The sequence below is a fragment of the Hemicordylus capensis genome, chromosome 5 (genome assembly GCF_027244095.1).
Source record: "Hemicordylus capensis ecotype Gifberg chromosome 5, rHemCap1.1.pri, whole genome shotgun sequence".
Classification (NCBI taxonomy): domain Eukaryota; kingdom Metazoa; phylum Chordata; class Lepidosauria; order Squamata; family Cordylidae; genus Hemicordylus; species Hemicordylus capensis.
Genome location: NC_069661.1, coordinates 78,156,937 through 78,173,979, shown reverse-complemented (window position 1 = coordinate 78,173,979; position 17,043 = coordinate 78,156,937). Strand labels below are relative to the sequence as shown.

General features: G+C 44.1%; 1 protein-coding gene across 5 annotated transcripts in view; it reads right to left on the bottom strand.

The window, feature by feature from the left end:
• GALNT7 (polypeptide N-acetylgalactosaminyltransferase 7) overlaps nt 1-17,043 on the bottom strand; it is a 72,420-nt gene that overhangs the window by 24,747 nt on the left and 30,630 nt on the right. For 4 of the 5 annotated variants that reach the window (XM_053254220.1, XM_053254223.1, XM_053254224.1 and 1 more), the window contains exons 4-9: nt 15,911-16,041; nt 15,574-15,653; nt 13,485-13,667; nt 10,154-10,271; nt 2,165-2,287; nt 1,200-1,418 (exon numbers count right to left, since the gene is read on the bottom strand). In XM_053254220.1, the coding sequence (XP_053110195.1) occupies nt 1,200-1,418; nt 2,165-2,287; nt 10,154-10,271; nt 13,485-13,667; nt 15,574-15,653; nt 15,911-16,041 (854 nt within the window). Of the gene's footprint in view, nt 1-1,199; nt 1,419-2,164; nt 2,288-10,153; nt 10,272-13,149; nt 13,333-13,484; nt 13,668-15,573; nt 15,654-15,910; nt 16,042-17,043 lie in introns of all 5 variants that reach the window. The other variant, XM_053254221.1, reaches the window with a different exon arrangement.

The window sequence follows — 17,043 nt, the reverse complement described above, 5'->3', positions numbered from 1 at the left end:
GGCCTTACTTGCAACCGTTACCACAGCAGCATCCTTAGCAGCAGCAAGCACAGCCATAAGCTCAACTATAGGAGCATCTTCAACCACATTTTAACTGAGTGAGTACACCTTGCAATGCAGAATGCAGACTGTAGACCAGAGCAGTGAGTGAACCACAAGTTACTCTCAAGGCCAGAGATGGAGCTCATCTCACAACAATCACCAACAAAATATGATAGCGAGAGAGAGCATGTGTGCTGAGCTGCCATTGTCCATTTCTCTCCACAACACCATCTCACAAATAGACCAGACTACAACTCAAGGCAGGAAGGCAGGCACCTGCTACTCTGCTCCTGGCTCTACTTTGCACCCTCCCAGACACCTTGAGGTTTTAAAATAATTTAAGCCCTAAATCTGATGTGGGGGGGAAGAAGTGCCTTTAAGGAGGTATGGCTCAGCGGTGGTCCATTTATGTGCTTGTGTGCTAGAGATGTGCACAAATTGCATTTTGAAGGACAATTCACAACACATCCCCGGCACCTTTAAAATGGATGACTGCAGGTGCACACCTGCTCCCCTCAACTCCACTTCCTGAATCGGCAATGCTCCTCCCAGCCATCTTGGCATACCAGTGGCACTCTCCCCCCAGCTGCCTCTGCACAACGTTGGCATGAACATTTTATTTTAAAAAACAAACAAATAAAAATTCAGTCCAGACAGCAGCAGCAAAGCGGAGTTGCAGCTCTGTAGCTTGGAGCTACAGGAAGGGGGGTGGGGGAGAGAGACAGCACAGCACCCCAGTTATTAAAGCTACTGGGGGCTAGCTACAAGCAGTAAGCTTGCAGGGTGGAGAGAATCCAAAAGCAACCACACAAGGAAAAGTATTCCGAGCGATTCAATTTGAGGCTGAATTCGCGAATCACCCAATTTGCACATGAACTGAATTGTGCACACGTGTGCGCAAACACCCCCCCCCCCCGTTGCTATTCATACAAGGAAGCAGCAACAGTACCTCTAGTGCTTTATTTAGATTAGAGTTAATCAACTTAAAACAAACCAAGAAAATATTAACACATGCTACTCCTTTAGGATAACATCTTATTAGTTTGCAAAATACTCAATGGATCTTTAATGGAGGCTTTAAGTGTATGAGTTATATGTGGGTATGTTAGCTATATTGTAAATTTCTATATGATTATTTTTATTTCAGAGCAGCTTACCTCTCCCCACTCCACATTTTTAGGTGGTAAAGGATAATGAGATGTTATATCGTAAGCTATTTCTTCCATGAACCATTTAAAACTTTTGCATCTATGATCTTCACGAAATTTTTTCAGGTCAGATATGTCACCATAGGCTAGTGCTTTTGTCTCAGGTCGACTAGCATAGAAATAATCTTTGTACTCATCCCACCAGACTTCCACAACTCTCACATAGTTCTGTAAAAACACAAAATTATTGCATACATTTTATAAGAGCATACATCTTACCTGAACCATTTTATGTGCTCCCTCTGCTCTTTTGGGGGGTGGGTGGGAGGGACATAAGAACCACTTTTTCTGAACTGGTCACCAATCACTGTCTGTTTGTTTGTTTTTGTTTAGGGCTCGGTTCAGGTTGAAGTCAAACAAGAGATTTGTACGTCAGGTTCAGTTCCAGTTCACAGAAAAAGCCTCTCTAAACTGGTTTGGGTTTGGTTTTATTCACTGTTCAAAACCTAAATATACAACATTGCCGAATTTATCCTTTTTAATTAAAATAAAACTCACCATTATTACAAATTTATGTTTTTTAAAATAAGCCAGAAATAAGACTGGCATGAGTAAAATTCTGTCAGTGAGTGACCGAAATGTAATGATACATTGAATAAATTGAACTTTAAGTTATGAGTAGAAGAACAATGTCCAGCACAATAAAATTACCCAAGTATCAACTTACTGGGAGATTAGCAAGTGGTTGTGTAGACACATATAGTTAACTTTTTACCAAAGAATAAAAACCACTTTCAAATAGAGTTTTCAAAATAAATAGGTTTTAATCCAACTACATGTACAGTAGAAGTTAGAATAAAGTTGGACCTTTTTAAAGAAAAGAAATAAATTTTAATACTTATCAGTTGTATATTTTTCCAAGATCTTTAATTTAGCACATGAACCATAGTGATGTTTTGAAGGCACAGCATCACCTTTAAAGTAGGAGATGAACCAACATATGCTGGAGGTGGATTCCCTTGCCATCCATGGAGACGATAAATATGTCCGACACGAGAACAAGGGACAAACAGCAATTTCCCACCACACTGCCAAATCTGCAATTTGAAACAAAGCCATTTTGAAATGTCAAAAGAGCAACTCCATGAAAACAGTACAAGGAAATGAAAAATTCAAAATTGAAATGAAAATTTTATCTCATTATGTAGAAAAAACAGGTTGCTTACCTGTAACTGATGATCTGGGAGAGATCCGTCGACATCCATAAGAATGGGTTCTGCGCCTGCGCAGAGACCATGCGGTAGCCATGCCTCAACTTGTTGAGGCGTCCAAGCCCCGCCCCCACGCTGCCCGCGTGCTATTTAAGGGCTGGCTGGATGCCTTCTTCCTCAGTTCTTTGGACGACCGCCACGGAGGACGACCATCCAGGAGTGAAGGTGAGTTCATCGAGGAAAAAAAGAGAACATAAGGTAGAACGGCCCACACACCTATACACATTCCAGATAAGCCCTACTGCAGAGGGGAGGTTCGGGAGGGTCTTATGGATGTCGAAGGATCTCTCCCAGATCATCAGTTACAGGTAAGCAACCTGTTTATCTGGGTCAAGATCCGCTGAGAGCCATAAGAATGGGTGTCTAGCTAGCTCCCTCAAGGAAGGATGGTGCAGTAGAGGCTATTGCGACACCCTTTTAAGAACACTTCTCCCGAAATTAGCCTCGGCAGCAGAGTGTATATCTAGTGCGTAGTTCTTCACAAAGGGTATCTCCGAAGACCAAGTTGCTGCTTTGCAAATATCTTTGAAAGATATCCCCGTAAGGTGTGCGACCGAAGAAGCGTAGGCGCAGGTTGAGCGGGCCTTAATAGCTTCAGGCGGTGTTTTGCCTTGTAAGCGATACGTAAACTTGATAAGCTCGACCAGCCATGAGGATAGTCTCTGTCTGGAGATGTTCATGCCTTTCTTGGAGCCTTTGTAGGCTATGAAGAGGTGTGAAGATGAGCGGAAGTCTTTGGTTCTATCCATGTAGTATAGCAATGCCCTCCGTATGTCCAGAGCGTGCATAGAGCGTTCTAAAGCGGTCGAAGGGTTCCGGAAAAACGTGGGGAGGACTATATCCTGGTTGAGATGGAAGTCCGAAACAACCTTGGGTAAAAACGAAGGGTCCAGGCGCATGAGGACCTTATCCAGAAAGAATCTAGTGTATGGCGGATCTACTCTCAATGCAGTTTACTCGCTTACTCTCCGAGCTGTCGTTATGGCCACCAAGAATGCAGCTTTCAAGGAAATGAGCTTCAGGGGAGCAGAAGCCATAGGCTCGAAGGGCGCCTGTGTCAGAGATGAGAGAACTAAGGAAATGCTCCAAGGTTGGACTGGAGCTCTGATAGGTGGATATACATTAGAAAGGCCCTTCAGGAAGGCTTTGCTCTGAGGGTGTGAGAACAAGGTCTTCCCTTCGCAGCCTGGATGTCTAGATGAAAGTGCTGCCAGGTGGACCTTCAAGGAGACATTAGACAAGCCCTGAGACTTCAAGGTAGTTAAATATAGCAGAACATCCCGTATCGTAGCACGCATGGGGAGGAACCCCTGTGTCTTTATGCAGTTTAAATCTGCACCATTTACTAGCGTAGTTACGTCTGGTGGAGGACTTGTGCTGGTTGAGAAGGATACGATCTAACATCCGATTAGCCAGGCGGTGAGATGGAGAGCTTGTACGTCTGGGTTGAAGACCATGCCGTCATCTTGGGATAAGAGGTCTGGAATTTGAGGGAGGTGGAAGAAGCGACCCCAGGACAGTTTGAGTACTTGAGGAAACCATGGTTGGCGGGGCCACCAAGGCGTTACTAGAATCCCCGAAGTGAGGGTGGCCAGCAACTGGGCAACCACTCGTTTGATTACAGGATGTGGAGGGAACATGTAGGGTGTCTCCTGAGTCCAATCCAGTTGGAAAGCGTCCCCCAGGGATAGAGGATCGTGACCCACCCTGGAGCAATAGCGGACACATTTCGTGTTCTGGGCAGACGCGAAGAGGTCTATAGTCGCCTGCATCCAGTGGCGGAAGAGGGCGGATATGCAGTCGTTCTTGAGAGACCATTCGTGGTGACGCTCCTGTAGGAAAACTCGGCTGAGATCGTCGGCTAAGACATTGTCCAGGCCCTTGATGTGTATCACCCTGGGTGTGACTTGGTGTCGGATACACCAATGCCACAGTTGAACACTAAGGGCACACAAGCTTCGAGACACAGTACCCCCCTGGCGGTTTATGTACGCCAGAGCCGTTGTATTGTCGATTTGCACCTGCACTACCTGGTTCTGGACCAGGGGGAGAAAAGCCTGCAGAGCCTGAAAAGTTGCCAGGAGCTCCAGGAAATTGATATGGAGTTGGGACTGCGCTCGGGTCCACTTCCCCTGCACTTGATGACCGTCGCAGTGCGCTCCCTAGCCGAGGAGAGATGCATCGGATGTCAGCCAAACAGTAGGAGTTGGTGCTTTGAAGGGTACTCCACTCAGGAGGTGCTTTGGGGTGGACCACCAGACTAATGATTTGAGGATTTGCGGGGGCAACTCCAAGCATTTCCCCTGCCCGTCCCGAAGGGGATGGAAGACGGACAGGAACCAGAGCTGAAGTTTCTGCATCTTCAAGCGAGTATATGGGACGACTGCTGCACATGATGCCATCAAACCCAGGAGACGGGCCAGTTGTCTGGGTTGACGTTGGAAGAGAAGAACTAGAGTCTGGATAGAGTCGAAGCGGTCCCTTGGCAAGTATGCTCTTTGTGCTAACGTGTCAAGGACTGCACCAATGAAGGTGGTCTTTTGAGATGGTTCTAGGTGGGACTTCTTCCAATTGACTTGGAGACCAAGATCCTGGAGGAGCGATAACACATACTGAATCTGTAAAAGTAACTCTCTTTTGTTGCTGGATGACAGCAGCCAGTCGTCCAAATACGGGTAAATGGCCACCCCCCGGGTCCTGAGATGGGCAATCACGACGGCCATACACTTGGTAAAGACCCAGGGGGTGGTGCACAGTCCGAATGGCAATACTGTGTATTGGTATGCTTGATCTCCTACAGAGAAGCGGAGAAACTTCCTGTTAGGTTCTCTGATGTTGATGTGAAAGTAGGCGTCTTTCAAATCCAGAGTTGCAAGCCATCGCTCGCCCTGGAGCAGAGGGAGTATCTCTTGCAACGCCATCATGCGAAATTTCCTTACTTTGATCATCTTGTTTAGGTGGCGGAGATCCATTATGGGGCGGAGCCCCCCAACCTTTTTTGGAATTTGGAAGTAGCAGGTGTAGAAACCCTCCCGCCTGCACGCCCACGGCACCTGGGTGATCGTACCCGTTTCCAATAACTCTCACACCTCCGCCTGAAGGGCTTCCGAGGGTGGAGTAATCCTCATCCCTGAATAGTGTGGAAGGGTCTTGAACTCTATTGCATAACCTGATGAGATGATTTTCAAGACCCATCGGTCCGATGTTATGCGGTGCTATTCAGGGGCATGGCCTGCCAGTTTGGTGTTGATGCTTGGCGCCGGTGGTAAGGCCCCTGCTGGCGGGGATGGGGAGTGGAGAGGTGTCCGTGGGTGGTCCTGACACTCAAAGACACTTTTGGGAGTCAGGCTGCTTAGATTTCTGGGATTGTGAGAACTTGTTCTTGGATTGATAAGAACGCTTGTTATAGGAGGAGTAAATCCTCCTGAAGTCCCATTGGTCTGGTTGACGGTATAAGGGTCATTGACGCCCCGAATAAGAACGATACTTGGCATTGTAGGATGAGGTGGAGGCTTGAGCCATAAAGGTTTTGGCTGTGAATTTAGATTTCTTGAGTTGTTCCATTGTTGAGTCCATTGCTTCGCTTAAGAGTCCGGTGCCATCAAAAGATAGTCCCTCTATTTTCTCTTTCATATCTGCCTGGAGGCTAGTCGAACGCAACCAGGCATGTCTGCGGAGCGTCACCGCTGCTGTCAAGGAGTGAGATTCAGACTCAGCTAAGTGCTTAGTGATGCTCAACTGCTGTCACGTTAAATCCGCTGACTTTTCAAGGGTCTGTTGGTACTTTTTCTTAAGATCCTCAGGCAGTAAAGAGACAAGGTCACCCTGGAGAGATTCCCAAATGCTGTGGCAGTATTTGGCGGTGCAAGCGGCATAGTTCGCCACCTTGATGGAGAGACAGGAAGTAGAGTCAATCTTCCTGCCTAACAAGTCCAATTTGCGGCCCTCCTTTTCAGGGGGTGTCGAGTAACGCCGGCCTGTCTTGGAGGAGGCTGCACAATTCACCACCAGGGAATTGGGCGCAGGGTGTTTCAAAAGATAAGTGTTGTCCTTCTCTTGTATGCGGTATAAGCTTTCCAGTCTCTTGCTCGTTGGTGTTGAGGTGTGGAGAACTTCCCAAGCACATTTGGCTGCTCTCGTTATGACTGGGAGCATGGGTAAAGCTACCGGTTGGGTAGATGGTGACTGTACCATAAAGTTGTATACCGGATCGTCAATCGTGGAGAGTTGTGAGCGAATATCCAGGCCCAGAGCCTCCGCCATGGAACGGACGTGCTTGTGGTACGACTTCATCTCTTCATTGGGAGATACGTATGTAGCGGGAGGTACATCGACAGGTGGGTCTACAAGTGAGTCTCTGTCATCCACGTCTGATTCGAAGTCAGAAGATCCATAATGATCAGATTCTGAGCATGCTGGTGAAGCGGGTAGAACTGTTTGCGTTTCCGCGGTGACATTGTGTGGAGGATGGGCGGGGTACATTTGCGTACTCACGGAACGTACCTGGGGAACCTTAGTCTGGGTGCCTTGCTGCACGGACTGTACCCGTGGCGTCTGAGAAGCCTTAGCCACACAAGACGGGAAGCGTGGGGGCAGAGAAGCGACTGCCAGGGTCGATGTTAGGGAGGAGAATGGTCTCCATGGTCTAGGCTGTTCATCAGCATACGAGGCACCTGGGGAATCGGCATCCATTCTGCTGGCAACGGGAGCAGCGGTTGGGGGCTGGTGTACAAAGCCACAAGTGTGCCAAGACGAGCAGTCATGTAGATGGAGGGCTGACAGTGCGGTTTCTGGGGGCAGCGCGGTGGCGTTTGGATCAACGGTCGATGCCGGGAACCCTGTAAAGGTCGATGTCGTCGGAGTGGTCGAGGTGGAGTCCAACACTGACAGCAACGTTTGTTCAGCTGAAGGGCCCAACGCTGTAGTGGCATCAGCACGAGTCGTATCGTCATCAATGTCGATGGTCAGTAACTGAGTCAGACAGCTAGGAGACACTCCCGTCGACATCGAGACTCTAGGGGTGTGGAGAGTCGATGTCGGCGGCACAACATGTTGAGGCTGTGGAGAGGCTGGAGCCGAAGAAACTATCGGTGTCCTTGCTGGAGACAGTGATCTAGCCCTCGATATCGAAGAGAACGGTATCGGAGGGTGCGTCACCGTCGCTGTCAAAGTGCTCAGTATCGGCTCCAATGCCGGGGAGCGAGGGAGCGTCTCAGACGCATGTAAAGTTGGAGGAGGCGATGAGGTGTGAGTCCAGTCGACTTTTCTTTGGCATTTCGAAGGAGGAGATCCAGGCGATGGGGTGCAGTGTTTAGATTTGTGATGCTTCGATGTCGAGAGAGAGTGCTTCGATGGTATCGGTGCCGGTCTCGATGTTGAAGGTGGCGTCGAAGCCGAGCGGGTTGGCATCGTTCCCGGAATCGATTTTAAAGATTTTGCAGATTTCGACCAATGAGAGGTCAATGTCGAGGGAGACGCCATAGCAGATTTAGCTGGCGACTTCGATGTGAAAACCGACGAATGTGTTTCGCCCGGTGTCGAAGGGCTCAAGACATCGTCGTAAATGGCCGCCCTCAGGCAAAGCACTCTATTCTTGCACGTTTGTTTTGAGAAAGACAGGCATATTCGGCAGGTGGAGATGTTGTGTTCTTCTCCCAAACATAGCAAACACAAGTAATGCAAGTCCTTAGAAGGCAGTTTGGCTTTACAGCCGTCACACCTTTTGAAGGACTTCTTTTCCTCAGCCATAACAGGGCGCGCAAGCGGGTAGTCAGGGCCGTTCCGGGTCGAAAATTAAGCCAGAGAAGTTCATCAGCCAGAAGAGAGGGTCTAATTATCGCCGTAGATTGTCAGACAGTCCAAGGTCATACACAATTTAACGTTGTTGTTGTTTTTGTTTTTGTTTTTAGAACAGAACAGATGAACTCACGGAGGAGAACTCACGGAGGAGAACCGACAAGAGGCGGCAGACTGAAGTCCTAATGCTGTGGTGGTCGGAAAAGAACCAAGGAAGAAGGCATCCAGCCAGCCCTTAAATAGCACGTGGGCAGCGTGGGGGCGGGGCTTGAACGCCTTGACAAGCTGAGGCATGGCTACTGTGTGGTCTCTGCGCAGGCGCAGAACCCATTCTTATGGCTCTCGATGGATCTCGACCCAGATCATTTATTTATTAAAATTTTCTTATATACTGCCTCCTCCAAAGACTCTAGGCAGTGAACCCATCAATACCAAAAACAATTAATTACATGTTAGAAGATCCATGCATGTTTAACCAGACTTTAGACATTTTCGATTTCCTGGCCAATAATATGGCCAACAATGATACAGTGTTCATTGACAACAGAGAACAAATTTGTTCTCAAAGCGGTTTACATAGCAAAATTATAGCAAAAATTGTTCCCTGTCCCAAAAGGGCTCACAATCTAAAAACAAACATATCGTCGACACCAGCAAAGTCACTGGAAGGATGCTATGCTGGGGATGGATAGGGACACTTGCTCTCTCCCTGCTAAATATAAGAGCACCATAACATAAATCTTAAAAAACAAACAAACAAACCTCTTTGCCCGGTTAGCAGGGACAGCATTTCTATTACCATAAAAAGTGTTTGAAGTTTTTTAAAAGAGTAACCAGTGCATAGAAAAATCCAAACCTTTGTAAGCAAAGAGAGTTTCTATGTTCTAATTTGATGTGGAATGCTGAGGCACCCCAGCATCATGTGGGGTGGGGGAATTTGACCATGAGCAAGAAGCTTGTCTCTGCTGACAAATGCTGTGACCGTGGGGACAGCAGGGGTAGGGCTGGGCTTCCAAAGCCTGCTCTCAGGGATGCAACAGTGTCCCAAGTTTTTAACACGTCTGAAGGAAGATAATGTTATTTCACTGTCACATGGTAGAATGCAGCAACAGTGAAACTTTTAAAGCAAAGATGCCCAATTGGTGTCTCATCCACAGTATAATATGTAGTCTGCACATTACAAAGCAATTTATTCCTTAAGCCTCAGAGGAAACATTACAAGCAGAAATCTACTACTTGGGAAAAAAACAAACAAGCCAAATGACAGTAAAAACCCAGAGAAATATTATTATTATTATTCACATTTTATATCCTGCTCTTCCTCCAAGGAGCCCAGAGCGGTGTACTACATACTTAAGTTTCTCCTCACAACAACCCTGTGAGTAGGTTAGGCTGAGAGAGAAGTGACTGGCCCAGAGTCACCCAGCTAGTATCATGGCTGAATGGGGAGTTGAACTCGGGGGAGGTCCTCTCATACTTCATCTAGATGACTCTAAATGTCATGACTCTGATGTTCTAAATCAACAGAAGAGTCTTTTAAGTTTCCCAAAATGCAAGGAAGTTTTTATTTTTTGGTGGTTGTTTGGGGTATGTTCTTTTAAACTCTGTGCCTCAGGTCTAGAGGAAAGGAAAGCTTTTAACATTTTTTATGATTCCCACAAAGCAGCACACTGGGAAACTGAATATGGTGCGGCTCCACAGGCTTCCAAAACTTAGCACTAACTAGGACTTAGTTGATGGGGAAAGGGATGGCACTTCAGGTCTTGAACCAATCAAGACACATACAGGCACTGGCTAAAAAGTCATCATACCCTCATTTGAAGAATATTTAATAAAAACAATCAATTTTAGGGGGAAACACAAATAAATGCATAGTTACCAACTCCTGTTGTTTACCTTGTAAGATATTTCAAAGTTCTCACCACCCCAGATTTGTAGTCCTGGATCATATAGGCCTAATTCAAAAAAGAAGTCACGTTCAATGGCAAATAATCCACCAGCCATCGCAGGGGATCTAGGAGAGGGGAAAAAGGTAACCAACAGTTTGTACGACATAGATCTGAAGAAGAAATGCCTTCCCCTGCCAAATGAGCAAAGAGGCACCTTTTAAAAGTGGTGATTCTCTTTATTGAGCAGGGGGAGATAAACTGGCCCTATCCAGCCCAAGCACAGCATCCCTCCAGTCACTGTTGCTGGTGTCTGTCAAGTTTCTTTTTAGATTGTGAGCCCTTTGGGGACAGGGAGCCATCTTTATCCTCTATATATTTAATTCTCTTACTGCCAAGTGCGTAGGGAACTGTGTGGGGATGCATCTGGATGCCTGGTGGAACTCTCGCGAGGTCCTGCGAGAATTCCAACCATTGCCTTGGGAAGGAACGGCAACAAAGGAGGCAGGCGGAAGAGAGGAGGAAACCGGACCACAGAGAGGGTGGCGAGACAACGGACACCCACCGTCAAGGAGCTGGAGAAAAAGCTTCGGTGGAAACAAACCCAAGGAGCGCCCTTAAGGAGCAGGAGGAAATTCAGCGGTTGGGCAAGCAGTTGCGAGGGGGCGGCTGGGGCCGGTACCGATGACTGAGGGTCCGCAAAACGGCAAGTGGCCCTGCCACGAAGTTCGCCGCTTTCTGCCTTCAAATTGGCCCATTTGCTCTGTGCAGGTTGCTCTGGGCAGAAGGGGGTGGGGGGAGAGGAGACTGGGGCAGAAGGGGGTGGGGAAGGTCGGGGGAATGTACTGCCGCACAGATGCTCTGTGTGGTTTCAGCTAGTTTATTTTTATTTCCCTATGTAAACCACTTTGGGAACTTTTGTTGAAAAGCATATATAAATATCTGTTGTTTTTTAAAAAGTAGTACTCAGCAACTGTCTCAGACTGGAAGAAATTATGAAGCTTCATTGGTAGCTCATGAACAAGAAGTTTACAGTCATTGGTTGAATGGCTGATTGTAAGCTACAGGGAGGGGCTGTTGCTCATTGATAGAGCATATACTTTAGAAGTTCCTAGGTTCAATCTCTGACCCTGCAAGGTCTCTGGGTTGGGCTAGGAGAGACCCTTGTCAGAAGCTTGCACTTTTCAGAGCTTGCCTGCATTCTGGAAGTGCTCTATTAGAGTGGAAACACGTTGCTCGACTATCGGCAATGTGTTTTTTCTCTAACAGAGTTATTCTGGAGCACTGTCGAATTCTGAGAAGTATTTGCACACCCACACTTCAGGGAGAGCGTGGAGAGACGCCAGCACTAGTGCTACATGAGCACTCATGTTAGGAACGGCCACATTAGGCTGCTCTGTTGCCCTCTATCATCATTTTGAGTCTTTAGGTTGTGAAGTTCCCTAACTTTATGTATTAGTTAATTCGGGGTGGTCGGTGGGGGCACTGGTTTGCTTTTGTGGGGGGATGGTGATGGTGATTCAACATAAATACAAAGCATGAGCATTCAATGCACTAGATCATGTTCACAGCATAAGCTATTTCTCATAACAGTTTTAAAAGCTGGGTTTTTCAATCCATTAATAAAATGCTGAAAAACAGGTAATCCAATGGTGGATTACGATACAAATTTAGCATGAATGAAATATAATTTCTATTAATTAATAGAATTGTATTAATTCAAATTACTCTACATTCATGTATACAGCCTAAGCTCAATACAGGAAAGACTGGATACAAATGTGGTTAATAATATTTCTTGTAGACAACATTTTGGATCTCAAAGTATTCAACATGTTTTCGTAAATATTAGATGGAAGAGTAAAGGTCAGACATTTTCTAGAAATTCTGTTTTTAAAATGTGGAAACTTAGAATATCTGAAAGTCTTATTCCACTGCAGACTGCAGCTTGAGCTCATGCAGAATATGCATTGCCTGGAATATACGTAGATAAAACAATGCATTCCTGGGACCATCCACTGTTTAATTCCCTCCCACCCTTAATTGCTGTTAATGTAAGAATGCTAAGAAAATGGTCACCTTTTTCTGTTAGAGAAAGCAAGTGTCTAGGTTCTAAATTGACCAAAGCTTTGTAATTTCATAGGAATATTTGGGAACTTTAGTAAGGACATCAAAAGGTGAGGATAACATGAAGTCACAGTGATACTTTAAATCTCAATAATTCACATCCCAATACAATACACTTATTTTAAGCGACAGGAAAAGGAGCTTTGAAATGAAAGTAGTTCTTGTTGCAAGGTTAGTGAAGTGCAGTTGAATCAAAGCAGAATCATGACCTCACTACTTTATAGGCAGGTATCAATGAATCAGAAAAATCTCAGTCTTCCCCAGGCAAATATTTTGCTGTGAAGAAGTGATATTATTTACGAAGTTAAGAGCAGCAAAAAATTCCCCCATCAGAATGAGTTTGCTTGGATAATAGGCTTGTTGACTACACATTTTTTCTTGCAAATGTCCAACAATTATCCTGTCATTTGTCATCAGATAGCTAGGCAGGACAAAGAAATGCACTCTTCTGACTTGCTCCTCCAATTAACAAGGACTGTACGCATGCATTGAGACAAGAGAGATGTTTTAGATACTTTTAGTATTTGAATCATAATAATGCTAAGCTTCGAGAATTTGATTCATAATAAGCATGCTAAGCAATTTCTAAAACTTAACAGCAGAGGGCAAAATGGATACTACATGTTTTGCTTTATTAATCCAGTTATCAATCCTACAGTTTGCTTAAAGAACTGAAGATGCAAGTATACTACAGAGAGGTGCAGAAGGAGTTAGTGAGGCTATATTAGAAGAATTTGACCATGAGTGAAAAGAATGATGCTTCTGCACAGTTTTGCTTTTGTTAGCACTGCATTAAAGAACTGGAGAGTCCATGCAAGTATTCAAAAGTTCAGTACTTCCTTAAGAAAAGGAGAAATGTGTAAGTGGTTTAGTGATTACCGATACGGTTCAGTTTTTGTCTTTCTCATTTCCTTCTCACGTTTGGTCAAGGGCACCCTCTTCCAGAGCATACTCCAATCCCATGCTCCTCTAGCATACCCATCTTCGTCACCACCCCCTTGGGGTACAATGTTATAAGTGTTGCCATCTATGACATCTATAAGCGGCACAGTGCATGTGGTTCTGCAGGATTACAGATGGTGGCGATGAGGATGAGAGCAGGTACATGGCACATTTAAACGAAGCATGGTTCATGGAAAAGAAAGGGGGAAAAATGAAAGGATTTAGATAAGCATGAGATCTACAAATCAATAAAATGAAACAGCATTCTTTACCGATATGGCTCAGTTTTAAATTTTCTTTTTGCCTTTTCCTTGTGGCTTAATGGAATACGCTTCCATAGCAAGCTCCAGTCCCAGGCCCCTCTGGCAAAGCCATCTTCATCCCCACCTTGCTGTGGTTCAATGGAATAGTCATTCCCATCTATGTAATCTATTAGAGGTACAGTGCATGTAGTTCTGAAACATTTATGGAAGGGGAAGAGACAAGGTTAAACTGTCTAATCCAGTAAGTCAGCTGCTCTCTTATTTATACTTCATTCCAACATAACTATAGTAAATGTAATATATATACACAAACACACTAGTTTGTTTTTGTTTTTACACAAAAGGAAGGTTGGGGAAGAATCTACCAATGAACAGGATGAATTCAAACCACTACAGGTATACATTCAAATGTTGAAAGCAGAAACATCAGTACACAGCCTACTGCTTCCTTCATTGGTCATCACCCCCCACCACCCCAAAGAAATATTGTAAGAAGGAATGACAGAAGTTATAGATGTCACATTTTGCAAAAATAATATTATCATATATGCCATTCTTGAATATACTATCATGCAGCAGTAGGTTTCACTTACAAGGTTTTAAGTGTGAGGGAATGTCATGTCCAGTTTAAAACAGTTCCATTATGTTTTAAACATAATTTTTTTAGCTTTGATTTAAAGATAGACAATAATACACTTAAATTTTGTAAAAATTAAATGTAACATACGTAAATGAAAAAAGTGACTGTTCCCCCACCACCCCAAAGCAGAATCTGCCCTCGTAGTCTAATGACCCAAATTCAAAGGCCTGAATTTTATTATTTAAAAAGATCAGAGGAAACAAACCAACAGAGCCAGTTCAGATAGAAATGGCCCTCAATACGGGATAATAAGGAGGCTACAGCAAGGATGTGCCTGCCCCATCAGCTCTAAAGGACGTGCCAATGCAATCTCGACACATCCTTTAATCGCGTGTGAGGGGTGTTCACTGGACTCGCCCTTCTACGTGCACTACAAAATGCTGTTTAAATGTCCTTTAGTGATGTCAGGGTGAGTGTGTCTCACCACAACGCCATCATTATCTCATATTGAGGGCAGTGTTAATCTGAACCATAATGCTTTATTATTCACTATCTTTTTTAAAAGTTCTGTTTGGAACTTTGGGAAGGATATCACAAAAAATGGCTATCAATGACTGACAAGGAGGAAAATTTCTCAAAGTAGCCCCATTGACATTAAAAAGATAATGTCCTTTTAATGTCAATGGGGTGACTTTGAGAAATTGTCTTCATCATGTCAGCCAATGATTTTATACCTTGCTTTAAAGAACTTTGGTCAGATAAAGTGATTTCCTCTGCCCAGTTTGGCTCCTCATAGAGGGGAGTGCAAGTGCACTAGACTTCCCTGCCCAGTCCTGCCACAGATGCTCCTGGAGGTCCATGCAGGGAATACCACATTTTAATACAATTCATATGTAGAAATTCCAACACATGTAGGTAATAATCATGGATCATTTCCTTGAAAAAGTCCTATAATTGATCACATTATTGTGGCCTATGCACACAGGTCATACACAGACATTCCCACATGGATGCCAGAGGAATGCCAAGTGGCTAATGGGCAAGGGATGTTCATGCTTCCCTCCATGCAATGAGCCAGAGCGGGGAAGGTGGGGAGTATTGTCCAATCAGGTCTTTGTAAGTTAGTAACTCTCAGCATTAGTGCCGTTATTGAGATTCCAAAAGAAAAATCTTCTGAAACTTTGTTCCCCTTCAGTTTACCCAATCAAATGATGGTCTACTGATTATCTGTTTTCACTACAAATTTAGTCCACTATGCATTAAATATTTTCAACTCTGTCAGATGTTTGAATTGTTTCTAGTGCTAAGATCACACAGTTTTTCTCCCTAAAAATAGCTTTGCAGGCGAGAACGAAGAGTTTTATCAGCCAGTCTGCAAACCTCTATTTGGAAGTTTAGAGAACGAGCTGGCTAAATTACTCACCCAGAAAGAACTGTTACTTTTCCTAGGTGAATGACTAATTTCAAGATTATCCTTAAAGACTTTCTGATATATAGACAAAAGCAGAATACAATTACCTGTCTTCAGATATAGGAGCTATTAGTGGTGCATACCAGTTTATTGCCACCTCGCAGTGGGCATCAAGGTAAATTAAAACCTTTAAAACAAAGAGGAAAGGAGTTTTAGCTCAGTTGAGATTTTCTTACATAAAAACATAGATTTACTTGAGTTTTTAGCATTTTTCATCGACATCAGTTTATTACTATCTTGTAAGAGACTATATATCAAGACTATATATCATTTTGCAATTTAAAGAACTGTTGCTAAAATAATCAACCACTTTAAGATCTGTTAAGAGCAAAATTCAGACTGTAGGGGGGGAAAGGGTGTTTTATTTAGCAAATGTTTTTCTACCTGTCCAAGTTTAGCCTTCTGGGCTCCAATGCTTCTAGCTTGAATTAAACCTTCTCTCCTTTCATTTCGAAAAATCTTTACAAGGCCATTCCACTGCTTAATATAATCCTCTAGTCTCTCTTTTAAGTGTGCTATCAAATAATAAAAAAGAAGTTTCCATATATGTTATAAAATATTTAGCTTTGAGCTTACAATACAAAACTAAATATAACTAAATATCTTGATGACTGGAAGTTAAGGATCTCAACATCATCACTAACTGGTCTATTTGAAGATGACGCCTGCAAGCTAACATCAGGACTGCTCCCAACATTGCTTGCATTTTTAAAATGCATGTCAGAACCTGAGAATGTGGTGTGTGATCTCTAGAGAAGCTTAGCAAAGCAAAGCTGGGAGTTTGGCAAGACACAGGGCTCATATTTGTAACTGACCTTCTGGCACAAGCCTTCAGTAATTTTCCAGCTACTTCACCCACATGGCTTTAAAACATAAGTTGTAAAGAAATGTAACAACAGAAGTTGCCCTAATGCAGTAAGTGTTCAGTCTTTCCTGTGTGCTGCTTATTGCTGCAAACCAGTTTTGACTGACTGCAGCAGAGTGACAATTTCACAGCTGCTCTTTGACATGCCAAAAATATAATCAAGACTTGAACTCACATAGTAAAATGTCAACATTTATAGGCAACAAAATCCAGGAGGTGGTGCAGGAGATGAAGCATTCACTCCCCGCAATAAATCTTAGTATTGTCTGAATTTGGAGGCAGATGTGGATGCAAAGAAGATTCTGAAATACCTTCAAGAAAATAAATGTGACTCTTTACTAATGCTTATGGCTACCAATCAAATTTAGTGGTAAAAGGCCACGATGGATTATCTTTTTCTCAACATTACATTGTTGGATGATAATGCAAAAAATGTATTAAGGTTAAGAGATGCACATCCTTAACACTATTACACTCTGCTCTGAAAGTCTGCAAACATTCAGAAAGTAGTGCATTGAAAGGAAAAATACACCCTCTTGAATGCAATAGGAAAAACAAATGGGGGCAATAGATTCTTATGATTCCTGCCCCTCTTTCCTGTATTCAGACTGAAGACTTTAGCTCTCCCTCACCCAACCACGTCTAAATATGA